Genomic DNA, 23,178 nt, shown 5'->3' on the forward strand with positions numbered 1-23,178 from the left:
ATGGATATAATATATAAAAATTCCTCACGGAGCTTACATTCAGATGGAGCAAATAAGACATTTATCAAAATAAGTAAATATTTGGTATGTCCATTGAAATGACTATGGAGAAAAATCAAGCAGGAAAGCAAGTGAGGATAGTGCTGTGGCGGAGAAATGAAATAAGTGAAGTACTATATTCTCTAGGTGGCCAGTGGTGACTTCATCCAGGATATTTTTGGAACTGGATCAAAAAGGATGGCTTAAACCAAGAATGTGGAATGAGTAGTAGGAAAAAACAGACTGTTAGGAGCAAAAGAGAAGAATAAAGAAATCACAGGAAAGTACATAAAAGGAGGATGTGGCAAGAGAGAAAAACATTCCAGGTTCTGCACAACATTTCAGTATGCATCTGAGTAATACTCTTTAAAAATCTGTCTGAAAAATCCTAAGATGGATCAGTTTCTGTTGCTCCCAAACAAAGAATCTTAACTGATACATATTTTTAAGAAAGGAAAGCTGTAAATCTGAGACTTGTCCAATGTGGGAAATGTTGTTTCCTCAAAAAATTAGAGCTTGGTGCTTCTGATATCAAGAATATAAATTTGACAACAGAATAGAATTAATTTTGCTGTTCCTTAGATTCCCAGAAACAAAACATGCAAGAAATATCCTTTTTCAATGGTTTGTTTTCTTTTTATCAAATAACCTCTGATTCTGCACTGGCTTGTGGAAAATTCAAATGGAAGCATTATCTTTCACCTCTAGCCTGCCTTTCCTCCGGTCTCCCCACCCCAGAGTCACAAAAGAATCACAGAAGCTTGCTGAAATCAAGACAGCTGAGGAAAGTCTCTCTAATCTGCAAGTCACCATTGTTCAATCCTGCTTTAAACTTTCTGTTAAAGTCCATTTTGGCTTTTTGCTTCTATGCCAAGAAGAGAGTACAGAATTCTTTGTTGAGGCTAAAGGATGCTTTGTTCCCTTCTCTTCTGAAGTGGTGCCATGTCCTGGAAAAGGGAAAATCCTACGCAAGCTCAGGTATCCACTAATAATGGGACCTGTCAATCTTTCAGTTTCTCTTCCCTTATTCTCAAAAAATTCTCTTCTGGCTTCCAGGGCACCACCATATGTATAATGCTTTTAGTTAGCTTAGGCTTTTATTATAGACCAATAGTGTAAGTTACTTTCAAGAATTTCCACTTTCTACCTTGCAAAGAACTCCTCAAAGATTTTTTTGACTTTTTTTCTGATATAAATGACATAAATTTCCCATTTTAACCATTTTTAAGTGTATATAGTTCTGTGGCATCAAGTACATTTACATTGTTGAGCACCCCCAAGATTTAGTGAGAGTCTGGATCTGAATGAAATGGGGAAGGATGAAAATAATAGAAGAAATATTATTCTTTCATATGTTTGTTGTATGAAAGTTCAATTAGAGTTCCATAATTGGTAATTCTGAGCAGTAAAGAGGCATCATTAAGATAATAGATACTAAGATACGAGAGGATGAGGAGAAAGGGTGACTGTAAGGAACTTTGAGGAAACAATGAAGACAAACTTTATCTGTTTCAGAATACTCATAATACTTTTTATAATATTCATAAGTATCTTAAGTAAAATGAAGAATTTTTCTCCACTCTGCTTTGTGCCAAGATCAGAACAACATTCCCCAATTTTGTTGGGAAGTGAATAACTTGTAGAGAGAGGGTCTCAAATCCAAAGTAAAGTCTAATTTTACAAATTGCAGTAATATCTTTTGATAGCTAAGCAATTTGTTACTAGGGGATACAATACACAGAAGAGTTAGTACTAAAAACCTTAGAACTATTAGGATTTACAGTGCAGGTTGTGGCAGGTGGGGGGTGAACAGGAGTGCATCAAAATAAGCCCCAGTGATTTAGCATTGGCTTGGCCTAGAAGTTTCTCTTGGGAATCTGAAGAACTTGTTTCCATTTATTTATTCCCAAATATTTAAGTGCCTACTATGTGTGAGGCAACTGGGGATAAAGCAGTGAACAAGGTAAGTAGGTTCCGGGCTCTAATACCCTCTGAACCATGAATCCTAGGACAGAATGAATTGAAAGAAGCAGTGAACCAAGGGGAGCCATGGTTCTTCACAAGCTGCAGCAAAAGTCAGTATGTTTATTTTCTATTCTTGGATGCTGGGTTCTCTTAGTTCTGGAAGGGGTTGGGCAAGTGGGATATGAAGAGATTTCCCGCTGAAAATATACACAGATTCGCTGTTGGAGTTAGGCAGTTTAGGACTCAACTCCAATTACACCTGAGGCACTGAACTAATCCCACCTGAGAAGCAGATAAGATTACAGGAGAAAAACTAGTCAGTCCATCAGAGCCCTCACAAGGCACAGTCACCTCAGAGGGCACGGAAAAGGCATGGACTACAATTCCCACAAATCCTTGCCCCTCCGCTCCCCCCCCCCCCCCAGCACGCCCGGGCTACACAGCTTGGAAGTTAGGAATGATGCGCGATGTCAGGCGCGCTTCTGGTTACGTCACTAGCGTGGGACTCCAGGATACAAAACCACTCTGAGCTACTAAAGTATGGCAGCTGCTGAGGCGGTAGTGGTGTCGCCGTTGTCTTTGAAAACAGACACAGCTGCAACTCCTGAAGCTGCAGGAACAGCCGCAGCGACGGCTGCCACCTCGCCAGCGATGGCTGCAGTGGCGGCGGTTACGGCCGCTGCCAGGACCGGATCCGAAGCTAGGGTCTCCAAGGCCGCTTTGGCTACTAAGCTGCTGTCCCTGAGCGGCGTGTTCGCCGTGCACAAGCCCAAAGGGCCCACTTCAGCCGAGCTGCTGAATCGGCTGAAGGAGAAGCTGCTGGCAGGTACTGCAGCCTGGGAGGGGTCCCAGCTGAGGCGGGCGCCGCGACAGCGAAAGCCGCTGAGAGCCAATGGGCATTTTTGCGCGCTCAGGGCTCGAGAGAGAAAAGGAAGGGAACGGGAGAAACGGGGCAGCTCTGGCCTGGCCCCGCCCTCGCGTGAACTCCTGTAGCTTTGTTATCAGTTGTTCTTAAGGGAGAACAAAACATAAAAACCCCACACATAACACAAATAAACATCTGCCCTTGGTCATGCAGACCAATTTTCTGTAATCTGATCCCCCAGGAGCCTTTTGTTTTGTTCATGTAGATGAACCCCTCCTGAAGGAAGCATTGGCTGTCAAATCCCAAAGTTGCTTTCTTAAAAATATGTTGGAAGTGCAGGTATTAGTTAACCAAGGCTAAGAGTGGTTTTCACATACTGGACAGGAGTTACTTACAGACCCTTGTACAAATGCAGATCTTAACTCTTGCCCTCCCAGAGATTGTAATTCTGAGGGGTAGTTTTAGAAAACTTTTTTTATTAAACTGTCCCTCCAGGTGATTCTGGCGTACATAGACTATGGACCATATTTTGAGGAACACTTGAGTAAAACTTGGTCACTTCTCTCTAACAGCATTCTTTTTGTTTGTTCCTTCCTATACACTGGGATAATATTTGAAAAGCCTGAAGGATCTCTCAGGTCATCAGCCCAGTAGATCATTTCAGAGTGTCAATCAGTGAACCTTAGATTTGGACACCTACAAAAAGCCAGATTTGTGCTAGCCTACAGAGACTCAAAGATTAAACATACTGTCTCTTCTCTTAACTGAGCCCATAGCATTATAATTTCTGTGGCTGTTGGTGATAAACCTGTTTGCTAGGTATCCAAAGCCCTCCAAAATTTGGCCCTGGCCTGTCTTTACATTAAACCGTTGTTTACTGTTCCCTGGCAAACTTTACACTTTTTTTTTAAAGCAAATAAATTATTCTGACAAGAATTTGTTAACTAACACTGACGCAATACAGATTCAAATATTCACTGGCAGTTGGTACACTCTTGCAGATGTTTAATTCCAGTGTTATATCTACTCATTCTTTTATTATACTTTTCTTACACTTGTCATCTGTAGGAATAAGTCACATAGGGTATGTTGAAGGAAGGAACTGCATCAAAGGCAACTTTGCGGTGTCATCATAGAGTTGTTTCCTTCATATAAGTGCTTTCATTTGGCCTGATTTGTTAGCTAAACTATAGCTCTTTTGATCCTCAAGGTCGTGATTACCATTCATTCTTTCAGACAGATTTCTGCTAGGACCAAAGCCATATTGTGACCTTCTGATTAATCTACCTCAAAGAACTGGAGTTTTAGTGGAAACTTGATTAAAACTGATTGTTTCAAAGCTGTTGCTGGGCCATCTTCTGGAAGCCACTCACTCACTACCGGACATTCCCATTACTCTCCATTTCTATATTGCTTGTGATTGGCCTATTCTGTGTTTATGCTGGCTATCCCAAATGCCATTCTCACTGGCAGTCAGAATTACCTGAGAAGGTTGTTAAAGATACACATTCCAAGGCACCACATTTTATTGCCTGCCAGGTTTGACAACCGCTGATTTAAGCCACAGTTTTGTCATGGCCTCTATTAACATTCCTTGCCTTTCCTTATAGTGATTCATGTCATACTAAAATCCCTGCTCTTTGTCTGTTGGAATCCGTCAAGGCCCCAAACCTACTAGAATTTTATCGCTAGAAAAGACCGCAATAAATATTCAAACGTGAATGATACTAATGGGGTGAACCAAATTCCAATATAGCAGGTGTGGTATGTTTTCAGACTTGAAAGAAGTAGATTTGACACAAAGGGAAGATAGTAAATTGATGGGCCTTTATACTCCACGGAATGTCAAGTTGAAAAATACAAAGAGTTCCCTAAAAGGTTTCTATAAATTCATGGATTCGAGATCCATAATGGATTGCAAGTGAAAGGTGAAGGCTTTGTAGCCTAGGCCTGGCCGTGGGGATTTCTGTTGAAGCAGTGATGTCATTATCAGAGAGTGGCACTAGGACTGTGTTCCTGACGCTGGTTCTGTATCAGCACGGAGGTAATTATGCGGCGAGGCTGAGCAATCCAGCTTATCCTTCTGGCCATTTCATCTAGCTTCTCCATTATTGCTTTGCTTATCTCCTTTTCCTTTCTCTATCCTGTCTTTTCATTTTCTTTTGCTTTATTTTTTGTCTTTTTGGTGTCAGTGGTTATAAGGAAGCTTTGATGGGTTTGGGAAGTACAGGTCAGCACAGCTGTTCCTGCTCTTCTTTCTCATTTGAAGTCCAGTAGCCAATATTCTCTCAATATATTGTTATATAACAGCTTATAGTACTTTGTAATTTCCAGAGCACTTCCAGATAACATTTCAGTTTATTTTTATAATAGGAATATGAGAGGGGCCAGGTTAGCATCTTTTTTAAATGTAAATGCTTTGGAGGTTAAGAGGCAACTTAACTGTTAACTCCTTCCCACATGACTTTTTGTTGAGATTAGCTTCATTCAGGAATTGAGAATTTTGATTCAGGGATGAGGACAATAAACACAGTTTGGGAACTTAGTGTTCTTAGAAGTAGCCTTGTGTGAGATGTACGACCAGTGCTAGGTAGCTGGGTACCAGGAAAGAATACCAGGAATTGAAAGAAATTTAGAAGTGAAATTGAGGACTTCCAAAACTAGTTGCCTCTATTAACTAAATTCCTTTCATCATTATCTAACATCTCACCACTATAAGGAATTTACTAGATTTTTGTGGGTTAGCCTGGATAGGTGCTCACGTTAAAATTTTTTTTTTGCTTAGGAAATGAATTCCAGTTTCTACACAACTACTTTTGGAGTACTTTGTAATTTCAGGAGTGCTGGTACATTTTAAAATCTATTCTTTGCTAGCAGTGTTGTTATAGTCTTAACATGTTAAGTTTGTGTAATACTTCTTCATTGTTTTGAGTGCTCCATCCATCCTAACCCCTGTATTTATGCAGATGCACTTCATTTGTCTTGGTAATTACCTTTTCTCATCCAAATTACTCTGTTAGAAGCAGGAATGCCTTCTCCAGAATGGACCAAGAGGAAAAAACAGACTTTGAAAATTGGACACGGAGGGACTCTAGACAGTGCAGCCCGAGGAGTTCTGGGTAAGAGATGTGAATGAAACTTTAACTGTCTCTTAAGGTCAGAAAGAAATATTGATTGAGAACAGATAAGATTGACTAAAGCTGTGTCATTTTCAGTCCATTTTGGAATATTTCAGATCTAGTGGATTTGTAATGCCATCTTCTAAAGAAGCCCCTAAATGGCACAAGGTATACAAAGCTATTAGAACTAGCCACTTTATGTATGGACAGGACTTTGAGAAAGGATTTGTATCTGTGCAGAAGAGAGTTAACATAGCAGGCCTGAAACTGCTGTCTTGAGAAAGTCATGATTGCAAGGCTTGTCCTTGGATGGCATCTGGGTACCTGGATTTTGGGAGTGTTCTCATCCTTTACTATTTGATAAGAGTGGCTTGCTCTGCCTCGATTATTCATATGAACAGTGTAGTTTATGCTGAAACCCTGCTTTCCATCTAGTAATCTGAAATTTTGTCCTACCACTAGGCAGAGGGTGCCTAGGTAACCTTGCTCTCATCCCCTCCAGTGAAAACTGGGTGTTGAGTTTCTAATGAGCTTCCCTGAGTAGGAACATTGAATGTATATTACTGCTTTTACCACTGTTGGAGAAAGGAGTATACACTATTACCCTTCTTAATAGGAGGGAGAGAGAATATGGAAACCTGTGCATGGTTTCTCTAGTGTCTTTTTCCCTTATGATCCTGCCATGTGACAGTACTGTGTCACTGTAGTACACCTTAGCTATGTATGGATCTCCCAATGTGGGGTGGTGGTCTTTGGTGCTCCCAACAGGTATATAGCTCTTTTCCTACCTATGCCAAATCTAATCTCTGAGATCAGCCCCCTTAAGAAGATAAGCATTACAGTTCATGAGGCAAAGTCACTTTCTCTTGGAAACATATTAGTTGAACATCTTATGGTAGAGGAAAATTGATAGAAAATTGGTAGAAATTTGAGCACAGAAAATTTGGAAGGTGAAGTAGGAGTTGAGGCAGAAATAGGAAAACCCTGTTCTTCATTCATCGCCTAATACTGCACACTTTTTCAGACTGTTGTATCTTTGCTCATGGTTTCTTTTTGAGACAAACTGCTCACCTCTGTTTACTTTAGTTGTAAATCCTGATGTTTCCAGATTCCAGCTGAAATGCTCTCTCCTATATGTGAAGCCTGACCACTTGTTCTTTTCTATTACTAATGTAAAACTTCATTCTTTTCTTTGTTTTCAATAACTGACTAGGACTGAAACCAGTCTTAATTATTTTCGTGCCTATATGCTAAATACTGAGTAAAATTTTGGGTGATTGAATGGGAAAAAGCTGAGTAAAATTCTGTCCAGTAAACTGTCACTTGAACTAAAGGCTGCTGGATGGCTGGGTCTCATCTGCAGATAATTTTGCTACTTGCCACTTCTGCATTCATCTTCCTGAAGTTCTGTTTTCATTAACCATCAACTTCAATAGGCCTTGGTTTTCTTGGATATAAAATGAGAGGGTTAAACAGGGTAACTCTAAGATGCCTTCTTGTTTTAAATTCTGTCATTCTGGATCACGGAACTGGCAGAGAAATCATTAGTTCATCACTTTAACCATGGTAAAGTCAAACATGTCAGCCTGCTCTTAAGACACCCTGCACTCTGCTTTTTAAACACTTACTATGCTCATCGTTGTGTCTGAGAATTTGTGCAGTTTGTCCCTTCTTTAGAACATGTTTCTCTCTTTGTATGTTCAAGTTCTATATATCCTTTAGACCCTATCTCAAACTCTGAAATGCCTGAATGAAGCATTCTCTGGCCTCTTGAGCCATTTAGAGTACTCTCTTCTTTGACCTCCTGCAGCACTTATTCTCTCTGTCCATTTGGACACTTAATCATATACTATCATATTGTTATTCAGTGTTTATTTACTTATTAATTAAGGCAGCTTTTTTGGAACACCTGTGATTTCCCTTGTCTGAATTTGATTTTCCCCATGAAATTATAAGCTTTTTCAATGTTAGGAAATGTACAGTCCCATTAAAAATATTCTTGTGACTGTATGTGTAGTAGCTGCTCAAGAAATGTTGATTGGGGCTTCTTAAATAAAATTGCACCAGATCTTCGTTGTTACACAGAGTTTTTGCCTTGGCAGCAGCAGTGCTGTTGGAAGAATGCTGTGCCCAGCAGAGGGTACTGAAGGCAGACACTTCTTATCTTAGTCCTTGAACTAGTATTACTGTCAAAGAAGCTTAGAGGGGGTTTGGGATAGACTATGAACGAGTTGGGATTTGAGTTGGGTTTCAAAGGACAGACTTTGAATACTTCACTAAGGAGTTGGTACGGTAGCATTGGGACCCTACTGAGGATTGTTGGAGGGCTTTGTAGTGCGTGATACAGGTTTTCAGGAATGGTTATGAGATAGTATGAATTGGAAGAGGAAGGGATAGGATGTAGAACAGTTTTGCAGCAGTTTAGGCCGATTTAGGCTGGTGGCAGTGGGAAGAAAGCATAGATAAGGGAATAAAGTGTAGGTGAGTAAGGTGGCAGGATGAAAAAGGAAGGGAGTCGCTGTTTGACACTCTGGTCTGAGTATTAACTCCACTGTGTACTAGTTGTCAGATGCTGGGCAAAGGCCTTAGTATCTCTCTGCCTCAATTTCCTCATCTATAAAGTAAGAATTATTGTATTACTTCCTATGGGTGTTAATATGGATTCAGTGAGCTAATGAATGGCAAGCATTTAGTGTGAAATTGATATATGGTCAACTCAATGAATGATATTTGCTATAAACATAATTTTCTCAGCTTGCCAATCACTTCTTGTTTCCTCTTGTAACTCTGAATTGTAGTGGTTATATTCTGGTCTTTTACAAAATTGTATTCATTGATGAGAAATACTTCAATTCTTACAAAAAGTTGCTTGCTATTGAGTGAAGAAATGCTTATAAACTCTCATCCTTACCTGGTGAAATGTGTTGTGATAAAGACAAATGATAAATAAAGCTTGTAATGGAACAGACAAGGGTGTCATTGTACTTTATATGTGGTCTGTGTGAACAGACATTCTCCAGGTTCTCATTTTGCCCTATATTCTTCCTTGTGTTGGGTTGATTTGTTACTTTTCTGTTTGATTGTATACTGCTGAGCACTAATCATCTTTAAATGGTTCATTAGCTATGATAATGGCTTTTGCTTTGTTTAATAATGAACTCTGTCAAAAGACTTTACTGTACTATGGTTAATTGTACCCTGTACTTTTTACTGATGCCCATATCAAATTCCAGTGAGTCCCTTGATATTTTTCTCAAACTTTTCATTATCAAATTGTCTGGGTTTAGGTTTCTATCATGTTTAACACTTCGAGAAAGTAAAAGCAAGTCTCCCATTCTCCCTTCAGAATTTCTTAGTTGCATGACAAGTTCAACTGATTAGAGTAATAGGAGCCCTCAAATTATGCTAAATATATGCTCTTTCCAACTTCTCGTCACTTACGCCAGAAAATTATTACCTAAATATGTAGGTATTTTTAACACCTAGTTTTCAGAATGGAGTGTCACAATATTTCTTTCTTTGGTTTGTAGTGATTGGAATTGGAAGGGGAACAAAAATGTTGACCAGTATGTTGTCTGGGTCCAAGGTAAGAGTATGGAATAGTTCTGTTTTTCTTTTTTCATTAGTTTTTCATAAGACCTATGTGTTGGATTTTAATCAATAAAAAATAAACTGTATATTACATCAACAAGTGTCATTCTCGAGTATTATCACAATGTCTGTCATGAAAACTGAGATTTCAGAATACTGAGACTATAATTAGGAAATTCTTAATTGAAAAAACAAATTTGACTTATGGAAGCAAAACCTCTGCAGTGCCCATAATTTTAAAAAATTATATTGGCTTTTTAAATAATCACATTTCTTAAATGAAAGGGAACTTAAAGATCACTAAAAAAAAAAGACTTTTTTGTTTACACCTTGGAATTTCATAGAAACACCACCATTTTGTAAACTAGGCACTCTCCAAAAAACATCTGCTTTGTTCACTAGTTACAAAATGTCTACTAAGGAAAGGTGTGGGGCTTCTTTAGGATGGTAAGTTACATCTTTCATATATATGAATAACCTTGCTTAAACCCAAAAGCACTTTTTGAGTGCTTGATAGGAAAGAGAGAAGGGGTTATGCAGAGGTAGGAGAGGGTGTAAACCCGCAGATTGCTTCAGACATTCGGTGAGAACTATTCATGCAAAACAGCAAGGTAGAAGGAGCATTGAAACAGAAGTCAGCCTGTCGAGGGGTTACCCTCTCAGGCCCTCTGTGTTTTTCCTTAGGAAAAGTGATTTGATCTCCTCTTGTGTCTATTCCAGCTCTACAAAAGACAGTAATATCTGTATTCTAATTAGCAACTTGGGAGGGTTAGAATAGCTGGGGTGGGGCAGAGAAAATGCCTATGACAAGAAGATTAATGTGCCACTAGGTAGAGAAGTTCAGCAAGTTCCTAAACTAGACTTTGTTTTAAAATGCTTGATCTAAGTGGAATATAAATAGTTGGAAAAGTGAGTTTGTCTAAATTGTTTCTTAAAAAAATGTGACCATTTAAAAAATTCCAGTTCATTGCAGACTGATTGATGACTTTGGAAAGTATGTTTTAAATGTTATGGTGACATAAAGTTGCTAAATAAGTTTATACACACCCTCATTTTCTGACCCTGTTTATTCTTGGATACTGGCTCTTGGACCACACTCTGAGCAGCAGTGGTCTAAGTAAGCTTTTCTTAAAATAAAAATCCCTGGAGATCATATTGCCTTTGACATCCTATTTTAGTTATTAAGTGAACTAAAAACCTGTGTCATTTTGTTGGAGAGGGTCTTAGTATCTTAGATAAATGGAAAAATTTCAATGTAGCTTGCTCTGTAATCTTAAGTGTTCATGTTAAAAAAATCACGGATGAGAAAAAATGTTAGAATGAAGGAACTTGTTTCATAGTGTATTTATACATTATGGTTAAATATACAGAGTTTAGAATTTGTTTCTGATACAGGGTCTTGCCAGTTGCTTAGTATTTGTTTAACTCTGAAATATAAACAGTGGTTCCTTTGATACAGGGTTATGTATGATTTTTATTTTAATTTTTCACTTTGTTTATGTTGTCCAAATCTGTACAGTGAACATGTTCCTTTTATAATAATAACAAAAAGATATATTTACTTTAAGGAATTTGTATTTCCCAAATAAAATATCTTGAGTTCTTTGGAATACTCATTCTCCAGCCCTCCCTAGCGAAGCCACAACTACACATAACACACTATATGTCACTGAAAAGTTTTACTTGTAAATTTCAGGCATATTTCCAGATACATGACTGGAAACATAAATATATCATTGACTCTGATTTAAGTCTTGTTTACCACAAACCATTTTGGTATTCAGCTGGGAAAGCTGAATGTCAAATGGTAAAATTACAGACCCTCAGATGACTGACTGTAACATAAATTCATAATCCCAGGTGCATCTTATTACAGAAACCTTAGTTTTTGGGTGCTTCACATTTCAAAAATAGCATTACTATTTTGTTAGCTATTTATATTTCTTACATTTTTAATTTTAGATTATGCATTTGTTGAGAAAATTAAGTCATTTTTAAGTACATGGAATATTACGTTTTTATTTAAAGTTAAAAACCGTTAATGAATTTAAAAAAAATAGATTCTGTTTTAGACCTGGAAGGAATCTTAGAGATTCTTTTATCTAGTGGCTTTCAAATTTTTTTGACCAAGACCCATAGTAAGAAATTCATTTTACATTGTGACCTTTATATACACAATACATATAAAAAACAAAAATTGCATCAAATGGCTTTAACCCTATGTATGATGTACTCGATATATTTTCCTTCTATTTCATTTTTTTTTAAAGGTGCCTGCAGCCTCCTAACTGCGCACAGATATACTATTTGACCTGATGTTTACTCTTTTCCCACTTCCTACTTTTACAGATGAATTTTTTATTTACATCACAGCATTACTAGAAAATATAGACTTGTAATTTGTGTACAGTGGAGTTACTTCAAGAGTAGAATTATTTCTAATGGGTGGCAGATATTCAGTGTTCATGTTAACAGCCATATCACGAAACACCCTTCCCTCACCATCCAGTCCTAATTAGAGACATTACTAATTGGCATGGCCTAACACCCTTTCCGTCTGCACCAAGACACACCCTTAGAATCCTTTCACATAATGCCACTTCATACAACCACTGTCAGTTAGCAGATGGAGTGCTGACCTTTTTAATAAAGTCTTTGTGCCATCAGATTATTTTGTTTGCATTCTGTGAAGACCAGTATGCAGACCACGCAACTTCTTTCTTGCGCATTCCTTCCCATTCAGATCAGAGGATGATTTAAAAGTCCCACTCCTCCCCCCATGTTCTTCATTGTCATCCTCTTGTTTTATAGTAATCTTTGCTCTGCCAGTGATCATTTTTCTCTTGAGTCATTTCCTTTTTCCCCACTGTATGCTCTTTTGGGATTACATGTAGGGTGTGTATGAAAAACATCTAGGTTTTATCTACATTGCCTCATATACAGAAATTACTCAATAAATGCTCTTATTACTGTTGCCAAATACTTTACCTATTCCCAAATCTGTCTTCTGAGCTCCAGGCATGTTGGAGCTCTCTAACTGCATGTCCCTTACACACCTGACATTTATTTTATCCCAGCAAGTATCCCAGCAATGAATGCAGTTACTTTCGTTCTCTCATTTCTATCTTTGATTTCTGGTGACCTGGGCAAAACATGGCATTCACCAGAGAGAGGACACATACCAGTTCTTTAAGGGAAAACAGCTCCTCTGGACATTAAAGTCAGAAAGAATTGTCTTACTGTGAGGGATATTGAATGACAGATAGATGGTGGTTCTCAAATGTAGTTTTACAACAGATGGAGAAGTGGATGTACATAAAATATAACTCAAGTAAAATGATTCTGAGAGAAGTTAGCTAATGTGTCCCTTTGGTCTAACCTAATCTAATTAACTATGAAATTTAGATTACCTAGAGAAAGAAAGGCAGTGGATGCACAGTCCCTCTGCTGTCTTCCCTAAATTATACTTCTCTTTGAGTCAGTCATGCAGCAGAAGCTGGATAGCAGATGTACTTTGAAGTAACAGACTTTGATAAGGTTTTGCAGTATTATCTTTATTAGCTTTCTATCTTGCTGATTAAAGGTAGTTTACTTATATATGCTTTAGAAACCACATAAGCAGATGTAAGGTTTGATGCTCTATTATGAAATCACTGATGCCATATAAAGAGTCTAAGTAGCATTTTTCCAGATAAAAGGCTACTCCCATATCTGTGTGGAGATTAAACCAAAGTAGAACCTGTAGGCAAAGCCAGGATTTCCTCAGAAAGCAGCTTTGTATCCCCTACAACAGTTGAACAAGTGCTAGTTGTCATTGGGTTGCTCAAACTTTTCCACCCTGGATGTGTTCAAAGGGCAGTCACTTTCCCCAGGTATGCAGGAGCATTTTTAGGTTAACCAGTCAGTCAGTGTCAGCTCTGATGTGTGACTTGAATAATGCTCCTGTGAAACTTAGCCAGCTTAGACCTGAGCATTTCTAATGCGTTTTCTCCAGAGGACAGTCTAATTTGTACCTTTTCTTTATACTCTGCATTTCATAAGTACTGTATTTGAAGGGCTTACACTTATGAACTGTAAAGAGCTATTCCTTTTTAATGAAGACATTTACAGTCACATGTTTTCAATTTGGTAGGTTTTTAAAAATAATGTTCTTCCTTATTCTAAATGATACCCTTGCTTGCTTGTTTGTGAAGCTTTGAATCACAAGCTTTCTACTCAAACCTCAGAAAAACAGTTGCCTGGTTGAGATGGAAATGATTGTGTATACTTTCTGTTATGAAGACATTCTCCTTTCTTGAGAGTAGGAAAGCCAATTTGCTCTTAAAGCTGTCTAATATCTGCCGTGGGGTTCAGGGAACTTGAACATTAGTGAAGCCGGAAGTAGAGTTGTGTTAGAATCAGTGAGAAACCATGAACCCCAGAGAGCACACAGTTCAAAAGAAACTTCTTTAAAAATTTCACAGGACGTTTGTTTTGTTGTAGAGGAATTATGTTGTAATGAATATATTAATAGAATTGATAATTCCCAAGTATACATTCTGTCTCTGTATAGAATTTAGGCCAGTGCATAGAAATACTTAGACTCCATAGGATAAAGCGGTAGGGTTCTCTGTGTGTGTGTGTGTACACACACATTCCCATGTTTTTTTTCCCTCTATCTCAAATCTGCTTGGTGGTAAGGCTTTGTGTCACAACCTGTTCCTGTTGAGCAGTGATGGCATGGCTCTGGTGGCTAATGAAAGGTGCACATGTGATTTAGTGCTTTAGGCATTTTTCAGTTTTAATTTCTAAATGTCAACAGATAGAACACATATGAAAAAATATTTTTGTGCCAGGGTTTCTCAATACCTTTCAAATGTATATATGGGTGCTAAAGCCACAATATTTGAGAACTGCTGGTTTAGGTATTATTTCCCCTAAAAAGAATCCAGCATGTAACCAAACTCAGTGTAACCACAGAACCTGGAATGAATTTTAAACTTGGCAGATACAATCTGGATGTTTAAAACTGTGATGACGTATGAAGAATTGCACACAGGGGTCCTCTCCCACACATATATAATTCTATCAGCAACTTTTTATTAAGCTGCTACTGTGTTTCTTTCTAATAAGAAACAGAACAACAATTTTATAATTTGGGAAGAAAAGGATCAATATACAAAATGTGCTTGGAAAACAACATCTGTTGGTGATCACATGCCAAGCAGTATAAACCACTTAGAACAACAGACATTATTATCTGTTATCATCTTTGATACTCACTCTCCTGTGTTTTCTCTATTGATGTCTTATCCTGTTACAGTGTAACCTTCCAGAAGCAGGGAATTCTTTAGTATATATCTTTGTATCTCTCAGGAGCACCAGGAAAATAATTTGTGCATCATAGTCCTTAAGAAACAAGATTGAATGAATGAATGAATTTACTAGTGAATGACTGAGTATCATTGATGTGGGTTTAATACAGGCCTTTTTTTATGTAAGAAACTTATATTGAGCATCTACTGCGGGGGTGGGTGATTGGAACTTGCGATGGATTAACAGGCTTTAGGGTTTGATTGCTAGAGAAGAGAGGAAGCTTAAGGCTAGGGAAGTAGCATGTGCCAAGGCACAGAACCCCTGGAATCCAAAGACTAGAATGAGCATCACACACTTGGAAAGCTTGTTGGAGTTTCTGTTATATTGCAGAATAGCACAAAAACATTCAAGGCATGTTATAAATGATTGCATTGTTTTTTTCTTGCGAAGCTCGACAGATTATTAAGGGGAAAATCAGAGAGAGCATTTTCTTACTTTACTTTTCTCTGTGAAAACTCACTGTAACCTAATGAGTCATTCTAACCACTGTTACTTTGAATCATTCTGTATCTTATTTTTTTTAATAGAGATAACGGTAATATTATTTTTTCCATTGCTTACTAGTGGTAGGCACCGTTCTAAACTTTGCTCTCACGAGGTACTGTTATTAAGATGAGGAAATGAGGCTCCAGAAGGAAAGACTAACTTATTTACTAAATATGATGAAATCAGGAGTCAAACCTTCAAGTCTGTGCTCTTCCCACGTACCCTGCTGTACTTCTACCTACAATGCTTGATCAAGGTTGATTGCTCCAAAATATAGAAGCAGGAGTGGGGCATCTCAGATAATGAGATTGAATGTTTAGTTACAAGAAACTGATTTTTGTCAATACTAATGACATTTTTAAAAATTAATTCAAATACTTTGGAACATTCCCTTCTATACTGTATTTAAAAAAAAAAGTACAACAGAAGGTGATTTCATCAGTGGGCACTTAGGCCAATACAAAATGTCTGATTATGGGAATTTGAGGTTTTAATATTTTTCTCATTTTAGTCTCTGTTCCCTTCACTACCATAATGTCCTAAAAAATCTGTATATTTCGGCTAAGTATTTTGAGCTTCCTCTTCAAAAAATTGCCCACATAACTATAGTTTATTTTCAGTGGTAATTATATTCCTGGCATTTTCTCACCATTTCATGTGATGCTTCATATAAAATTTGAATTTGACCAAAATAGAGGAGTGTAAAGAATACATAGTACAGTTATGTTCTGAGATGAGAAGTAAAACAATCCTCACTTAACTAAGGATGGTCAAATTCTTCACTTAGGAATAATGATCAGTTCTTAAAAGTGACTTTTCTCCTTTGAGAGAGCTTAAGAAATAGCAATCTTTTTTATTAGAACACATAATAGTTAAGTACCTTACCTCTGCTTTATTAGTTTTGCCCATTTCTACATGTTTAATTTTTGCTTAAATGCATAATCAAGTTACTAAGATGAGTCTTAGTATTTCATAGAGGAAGTAGTAAACTGATTTTATTTTAAAATTAATTTTAATTGTATATTTATATGTTGGTAAAATTGGTGAATGTTGTGATGGCCAAGAAAGGGTTTATTATGTCATTCTCTCTACACTGCCTGTGTAACACTGGTTTTAGAAATTGTTTGCAACAACAGTGTGTTTATTAAACATAATTATCAATGGAATAAGGCTTTTCTTTGTCATGTTGGGTGGTGTGGGAAGTTTGTGAATGTTCCATGGTTTACACAAGTGCTTCCCACATGCCAAAAATGAACAAAACAATTGCAGTCTATTATTTTTGCCTTTATTTTATATCAAGTTGATATTATTAGTGAAATTCTGTATATATAGCAAGATGTGCATAGTACCTTATGGCCTATTTTTCCTCCTTGTTTTTTTCTTCCTCTAGAGGTATGTTGCCATTGGAGAATTGGGTAAAGCTACCGACACGTTAGATTCTACAGGGAAAGTAACAGAAGAAAAACCTTATGGTACGAAGTTCATCTAATGTGTTCTTTTTTTTAACATTTAGAGAAAGTTTCTATGAGTTCAGAATTTGAAAATAAATCTCTAACCTGATATTACCAGTGATTTTAGTTTTTAGTATATTTCTGTAGGTTAATAAGATCAGAAGTTGTTTATCACATTGCTTATTTGGTATAAGTATGCTAATAAAAATTTACTATTATAATTGCCTCTTTTCCTATAGTAAGTTTTTTAAATGTTCAGAATTCCTCCAAATACTTCCCTTGTCCAAAAACCTTTGTGGCTACAATTTAGGACATTTTTTCCTAGTAAATTAAGAATAAAGCAGATAGATTCTCTTGTTAGATTTTACCTGTGTCTTGCTAGTGTTTTATTTATTTATTTTACAATGACTTCTTAGCAGTTGAAGTAAATGTACCAGGTCTAATGCTTTAAAAATAATCCTGTTCCTGTGCTTTTGGACTATGTAAAAAGATATGACAGAGGGAGAGCTATTTCTTTGAAAATAAAGAAAGCTGAGCTTGCTGGGGCCCACCTTGATCTTTCTACCATTCTTTTTTTCACTGCTTTAAGAAAGAATGGATAAATGAAATGGTTTCCTAGCAACTCTCACAGTGCTTATGCTGTTTATAATGCAGCAGTTTTGTGTAGTCAGTGCACCTACATTATTATGTCATCTGGCTTCTCTGTGTTTTTGTGCTGAGTGTCTTTCATACATATTACATATTGCCCCACCCTGAGACTAATCATTTTCTTGTCCATTGTAGCTTTCACTTGTCCTGCTGACATTTGTATGTAGCTTCGTATCTTACTTGATTAAGTAAGCAACAGAATCAAAAGAAAAATCTCTGATTTGAGTCTCTTAAGAAGGAGATGTCGAATTATCCTTGAAATTATTATTATTATTATGAGGTAGTAAGAGAGAAGTTGTTCACTTATGAACCAGGTTGCTGGCTTTTAAAACTGGTTATACGATTGTGCTATTAAATGGGGGAAACTAGAAGAGGGCCAGGATAATGAGAATACTTGAACATACATACCCTCCCTGCCTTCCCCTGAGCATTTTAGAATCAAAAAAAAAAAAATCTCTGTATTGTGCTATTTGTAATCTTATTTACTTACCTTAAATAAAGCTTAGTTTGTTATAATTCTCATTATATCATGAAATAAGTCATGGAAAAACTAAGTGACTCTTTCCAGGTCCTGAAAAGGAGAGCGCCCCATAGTTTTTAACTAGTATTTGTAGTCCTAGAAAATAAAAGCTTACAGAATTTTTCAGATTGACATAATTTTTCTGTGTGATTTCAGTAAATAAGCAAACATGTATCACATGTTTAGGCTGCTCTAGCAGGTACCAAGGGGGAGATAAATAAGGAACTTCTGTCTTATGTCTAATGGAGAACTAGGACATATGCTCTCAACCCTTTGAGGCCTAATACTGAGACCTGTAACCAATATTTTGTAATACCTTCCTTACTATCTTGAATAAAATTCAGAGATGTTTTAACCTACCTACACATTAGGAGAAAAATCAGTATAATACAGTCAACAGAATATAAAGAAGAAATAAAAGTAATTTATAGTTAATAGGTACTTTGATATGTAAATTCACAGACATTACTACACTAAAAGTCTTAATGAAATAGTCAGATGTTTACACTTATGCATAAATTGCTGTGAATGCCACAAATACAAATGCAGATTGATATAGCTGTGTTGTATTGATGACTTAGTATTGGAAAATTCAGTATATGACAAAAAGCACACAAAAATGCCAATGTGTTTAAATGGAAAGTAGTTAGGTCCTAGCCTCAAATAACTATAAACAGGTTTTTCATCTACATAACTATCTGACAGACATCGGAAAGTCATGTAGTGCACAGGCCAGTTCATCGTGCGGCACTGTCCTGTGGCTTGCAGAACACGTAACGTCCCACTTCCACACCTGTTAAATGCCACTGATGTTGCCACCCACTGCCCTCCCTGCCCAACCACTGTAACAATAAAAAATGTAGTTCTTAATTGACCCGTTAAGAACAACTGACAAATGGATGAAGTAATTGAGACAGTACATAAGTCAATGGCAAATGAATGCTCTTAAGTCGTTTTTGTCCTACGTAGACAAACACTATTTTTCGGCATTGTTTCAGATAGCTGAAGAATAAGAAAATGGGTCTCAAAATGAGTCTACTCTCAGTAGACTTAAAGTTCAAACCCTATTAATAGGGCCCTTCCCGTTATGTTATTCTCTTCTGTAACACCTTCCTTTAATCATAAACAGCCTTTTTCACCATTTATAAATACATACTCACACGTTAATCCCTAAGCTGTGGGACTGAGACCATGTCTCTTTTGGTCCTCACTGTATTTTTGGTGTTCAGCACAATGTGTGGCATATAGAATAAAGCATTTAGTGAATGAATGAATAAGGCAATAAAGGTATTCCCAAAGGTCAGCTGCAGCTAAGTCACAGGAGAGACAAAGTATCTTCCTAACCTTCTGCTGCTTTTTCATCCCTATCCAGGTGTTAAGTGTCAGGTACCATTGCTGGTGTCCCAGGACACATGGCTTCATTGTGCTCATCTTTTCTCCACTGAGCTCAGGATACTAGGACCATGGCTTCCCAGCCTGTCTTAGATGTAGGTCAATCTTGTGTCTGTTTTATTGGGGGGCAAGAAAAGTAAAAAGAAAGTGATTTCTCATGGTACTCCTTTTATTCTAACTAAGCACTACAACCCTCAAGTCCCAAGATAGGATGTTACCAGGTGTTCTCAGGTGGAGGTGGCTAAATTCTGTGTAATGGGAGCGGCCCCTCTGGAACTGCAGTTTGGCTGCTCACACTTCCTGGAGGAAGATGACGAGTTGAAGTGGGTTTCAAATTGTGATTTAAATGAATAGGGCACAGACTATAGAAGGGCTAGTGTGTAGCTGGGTAGCAATCATCTTATGGTGCCTTTTGTTTGTATTTAAGCCTTTTTATTATAAAGTATTACCCCAATTTAAAATAGTGAACAAAACTTAAATTTACAGCTCAATGAACTACCAAAAAGCAAACATCTGTGCAGCTACCATTCCAGGCAAGAAATAGGAGATTTCTAGAAACCCCTCTCATGTCACGTTCTAGCCACCACTCCATATATAACTGCTCTTCTAACTTCCAACACTATGGTGACAGTTCTAAAACAAAAGTATAGTTTTGTCTATTTTTGAACTTTATATAAATAGAGTTGAACAATATGTATTCTTTTGTGTCTGGATTCTTCCACTTACTGTATTTGTTGAGATTCATCAATTTTGTTACATGACTCAGTATTTTGGACTTATATGGCTGTTGCGTGTGCCACTGTGTGAATACCACACTATGTGAATATGTATATGTATATGTATATACATAAAATGTGTGTATGCAGACATGTAATATGAAAGCAAAGCAGTAAAGCTCCTAGGTTACAGGAAAATATCACATATATACACACACACATTGTCCTGTTGAGACATTTGGATTGACCCCTAGTTTGGGGCTTTATGAGTAAAGCTGCTGTGCATATTTGAACCTGTCTTTTGGTAGACCCATGCAGTAATTTCCCTTGGATATATAACAAGTGGAATTGGTGGGTCAGAGGATAAGTGTATATTTTACTGTACTGGAAATTATCAAGCAGTTTTCCAAGTCGTTGTATAACTCTTCTGTACCACCAGCAATAAGTAAGAGTTCCACTTGCTCTATCCACATCGTTGACAATACATGTAATAACAATACTTTCAATTTTGGCCATTCTGCTAAGTGTGTAGTAGTATTTCATTGTGGTTTTAATTTGATTACTAATGGGATGCAGCACTTTATTCTATGTTTGTTGGCTCCTTAGCCATCTTCTTTCATGTATTGTCCAGGTGTCTTGCCCATCTGGGATTGTTTTTTTCTGCCCCTATTGAGTTGCCTTTTTTTTTTTTTTTTTTTATGAGATCTTTATATATTCTGGATATGTGCTCTTCTTTTGGCTATATGTGTTGCAAATACTTTCTTCTACTCTGTGGCATGTCTTTTACCTCTCTGAACTTTATCTTTCAGAAAACAGAAGTTCTTAGTTTTAATTTAGTTCAACTTGTCTTTTCCTTTATGGTTAGTCCTTGTGGAGCCCTGTTTACAAAAACTTTTCCTACGCCAAAGGCATGAAGATATTTTCCTATATTCTAGAAGCTTTATTGCTTTGCCTTTCATATTACATGTACAATCTACCACTTCCTTCTATATGGTCTGTTATTTATCCTTGTGCTAATTCCAAACCATCTTAATTGCTATAGTTTTAGAATAAATCTTGATAATCTGAAAGAACAAGTCTTTCTACCTTTTTTCTTACAGATTTTCTCTCTTTTTTTTTTTAACTGATTTCTTATCAAAGTAAGCAGGTGGCTATCTATACCTAACATGCTGCTGCTGTTGTTTTTAAATCACGAGCAGACATTGAATTTTATCAAATATTTTTTCTTTATCTATTGATTTTTCTCCTTATTCAAATATTAACTAACTTTACATTTCTGGAATAAGCCCAAACTGATCATAATAAGTTATCCTTTATATAAGTAGTTGGATTTAGTTTGCTAATATTTAGTTTAGGATTTTTGCATCTTTGTGAATGAGATTACCCTCTTGTTTTTCCTGTCTCTTACTGTCCTCATTGATTGGTTTTGCTATCAGGGTTATGCCGACCTCATAAATGGGTTGGAGAGTATTCTCTTTTTCTTCTGTTCTCTGGAAGAATTTGTGTCAGATTGGCATTATTTTTCTATTGTTTGATAGAATATACTGGTAGACATCTGGAGTTTCCTTTGTTAGGAAGGTTTTTAGTCATGTTGGATTTCTTTACTAAATGTCAAACTTAATATTTTTTACTTCGTGTGTCATTCTAGATAATACTTCATATTTTTTATACTATTTTACATTATATTTAAAATTTTCAATTTGTGATAGTTCATTGCTGATACTATATAGAAATTAAGTTGCTTTTTGTATGTTGATCTTATGTCTTTCAACCTTGTTAAACTCATGAATTCCAGTAGCTTTTGTGTAGATTCATTGTCAGGGTAGGTCAAAACTAGACTTTTCTAGGTCTCAATTAGCCTTACTCCTAAGAGATGGCTTTTCAGGCATCTCTGTCCAGTGCTCTGGGTTGGTTCGAATTCAAACATCTTCTAGTCTTGTCTTGGTAGCAGTTCTTTGGTTAATTTTGTGGCTACTCACTGTGTACATGCGCAGCTTGGAGTTTAGCCAGAGTCTCAGATGGACCCCTGTAGACATCTGTTTCTCTCAGATTCCAGCTGTTGCTGCTTCCCCGAATCCCAATTTCTGTCTGGTGAGATCACAGTGTTTTGTTCGGGATCCCCCTCCCTGCACCCCAGTTCAGGAAGCACCTCCAAGCACAAGCACGTGGTCCTGAGCCATGCCTTGTCTCTTCCCTTCTCTTGCTGCCTGTTGTCTCATGGTCAAAAACAGTTGTTTATCATATTATATATATTTTTTCCAATTAAACAGGGCTTGTTGAGTAACAGCTACTTTATCATGGCCCAATATTGCTTTTAACTTCATAGTTCAGTTAAGTTTCAACTATCACATCGTAAGTTCACTGGAGGAGCTTAAATTTTAAGCAAATAAAACTTGCTTAAATTATTTAAGCAAATAGTGTATAACATGATATTGTATATATTAATTTTATGAGAATAATCTTGAAAGATTAATTTCAAATGAATTCTGTCAGATTGATGATGTATTGATGTGCTAACCAAAGAATAATTACCCAGTCCTGTGGCACTGGTATCATACCCGTGTTCTATCACCAAAGTACTTCTGGCTAGTTACTGGTTATACTTGCTTTAGAGATTTAATTCTTTTTAAGTCCTTTGGAGGAGTCTTTATTCTTATGTCATAGGGACAATGATTATCATTTGGATTAGACAACTATCATGTTTTAGATATAGCCAGCACACATCACTACATGCTCTGTAAATATTATATTCACTTTTATTCTAAAATAATGCATTCACTTCTATTGTAAAAGAACTTGCTGCATAGGTTTTCAGTCAGGTGAATCAAACATCAGATGAATAATTGGCCTAGGTGACTTTAAAGTGCCCTTGAGATTCTGTTATTTCTCAACAAATTAAATTTGGCAAGAATATCTTGAGTGCTGTTGTAATTGTGTACATTATATAAGAAGAAAAACTGTCTTTGCCTTTAAGGAGCTTAGAACTTCACCAGTGAAATAGTACCTTCATGTGTATATAGTAGGCAACATT

The 23,178-nt window shown here is 36.9% G+C and overlaps 1 protein-coding gene across 2 annotated transcripts in view; it reads left to right on the top strand.

The window, feature by feature from the left end:
- Positions 1 to 2,500: 2,500 nt before the first annotated feature.
- Positions 2,501 to 23,178, top strand: part of TRUB1 (TruB pseudouridine synthase family member 1) — a 37,697-nt gene continuing 17,019 nt past the window's right edge. The window contains exons 1-4 of one of the 2 annotated variants that reach the window (XM_036898831.2): positions 2,501 to 2,830; positions 5,890 to 5,988; positions 9,519 to 9,574; positions 16,811 to 16,892. In XM_036898831.2, coding sequence (XP_036754726.2) covers positions 2,545 to 2,830; positions 5,890 to 5,988; positions 9,519 to 9,574; positions 16,811 to 16,892 — 523 coding nt within the window. In that variant the 5' untranslated portion in view covers positions 2,501 to 2,544. The remainder of the gene's footprint in view (positions 2,831 to 5,889; positions 5,989 to 9,518; positions 9,575 to 16,810; positions 16,893 to 23,178) is intronic. The other variant, XM_036898830.2, reaches the window with a different exon arrangement.

This window comes from Manis pentadactyla, chromosome 8 (assembly GCF_030020395.1).
Source record: "Manis pentadactyla isolate mManPen7 chromosome 8, mManPen7.hap1, whole genome shotgun sequence".
NCBI classification, from domain to species: Eukaryota; Metazoa; Chordata; class Mammalia; order Pholidota; family Manidae; genus Manis; species Manis pentadactyla.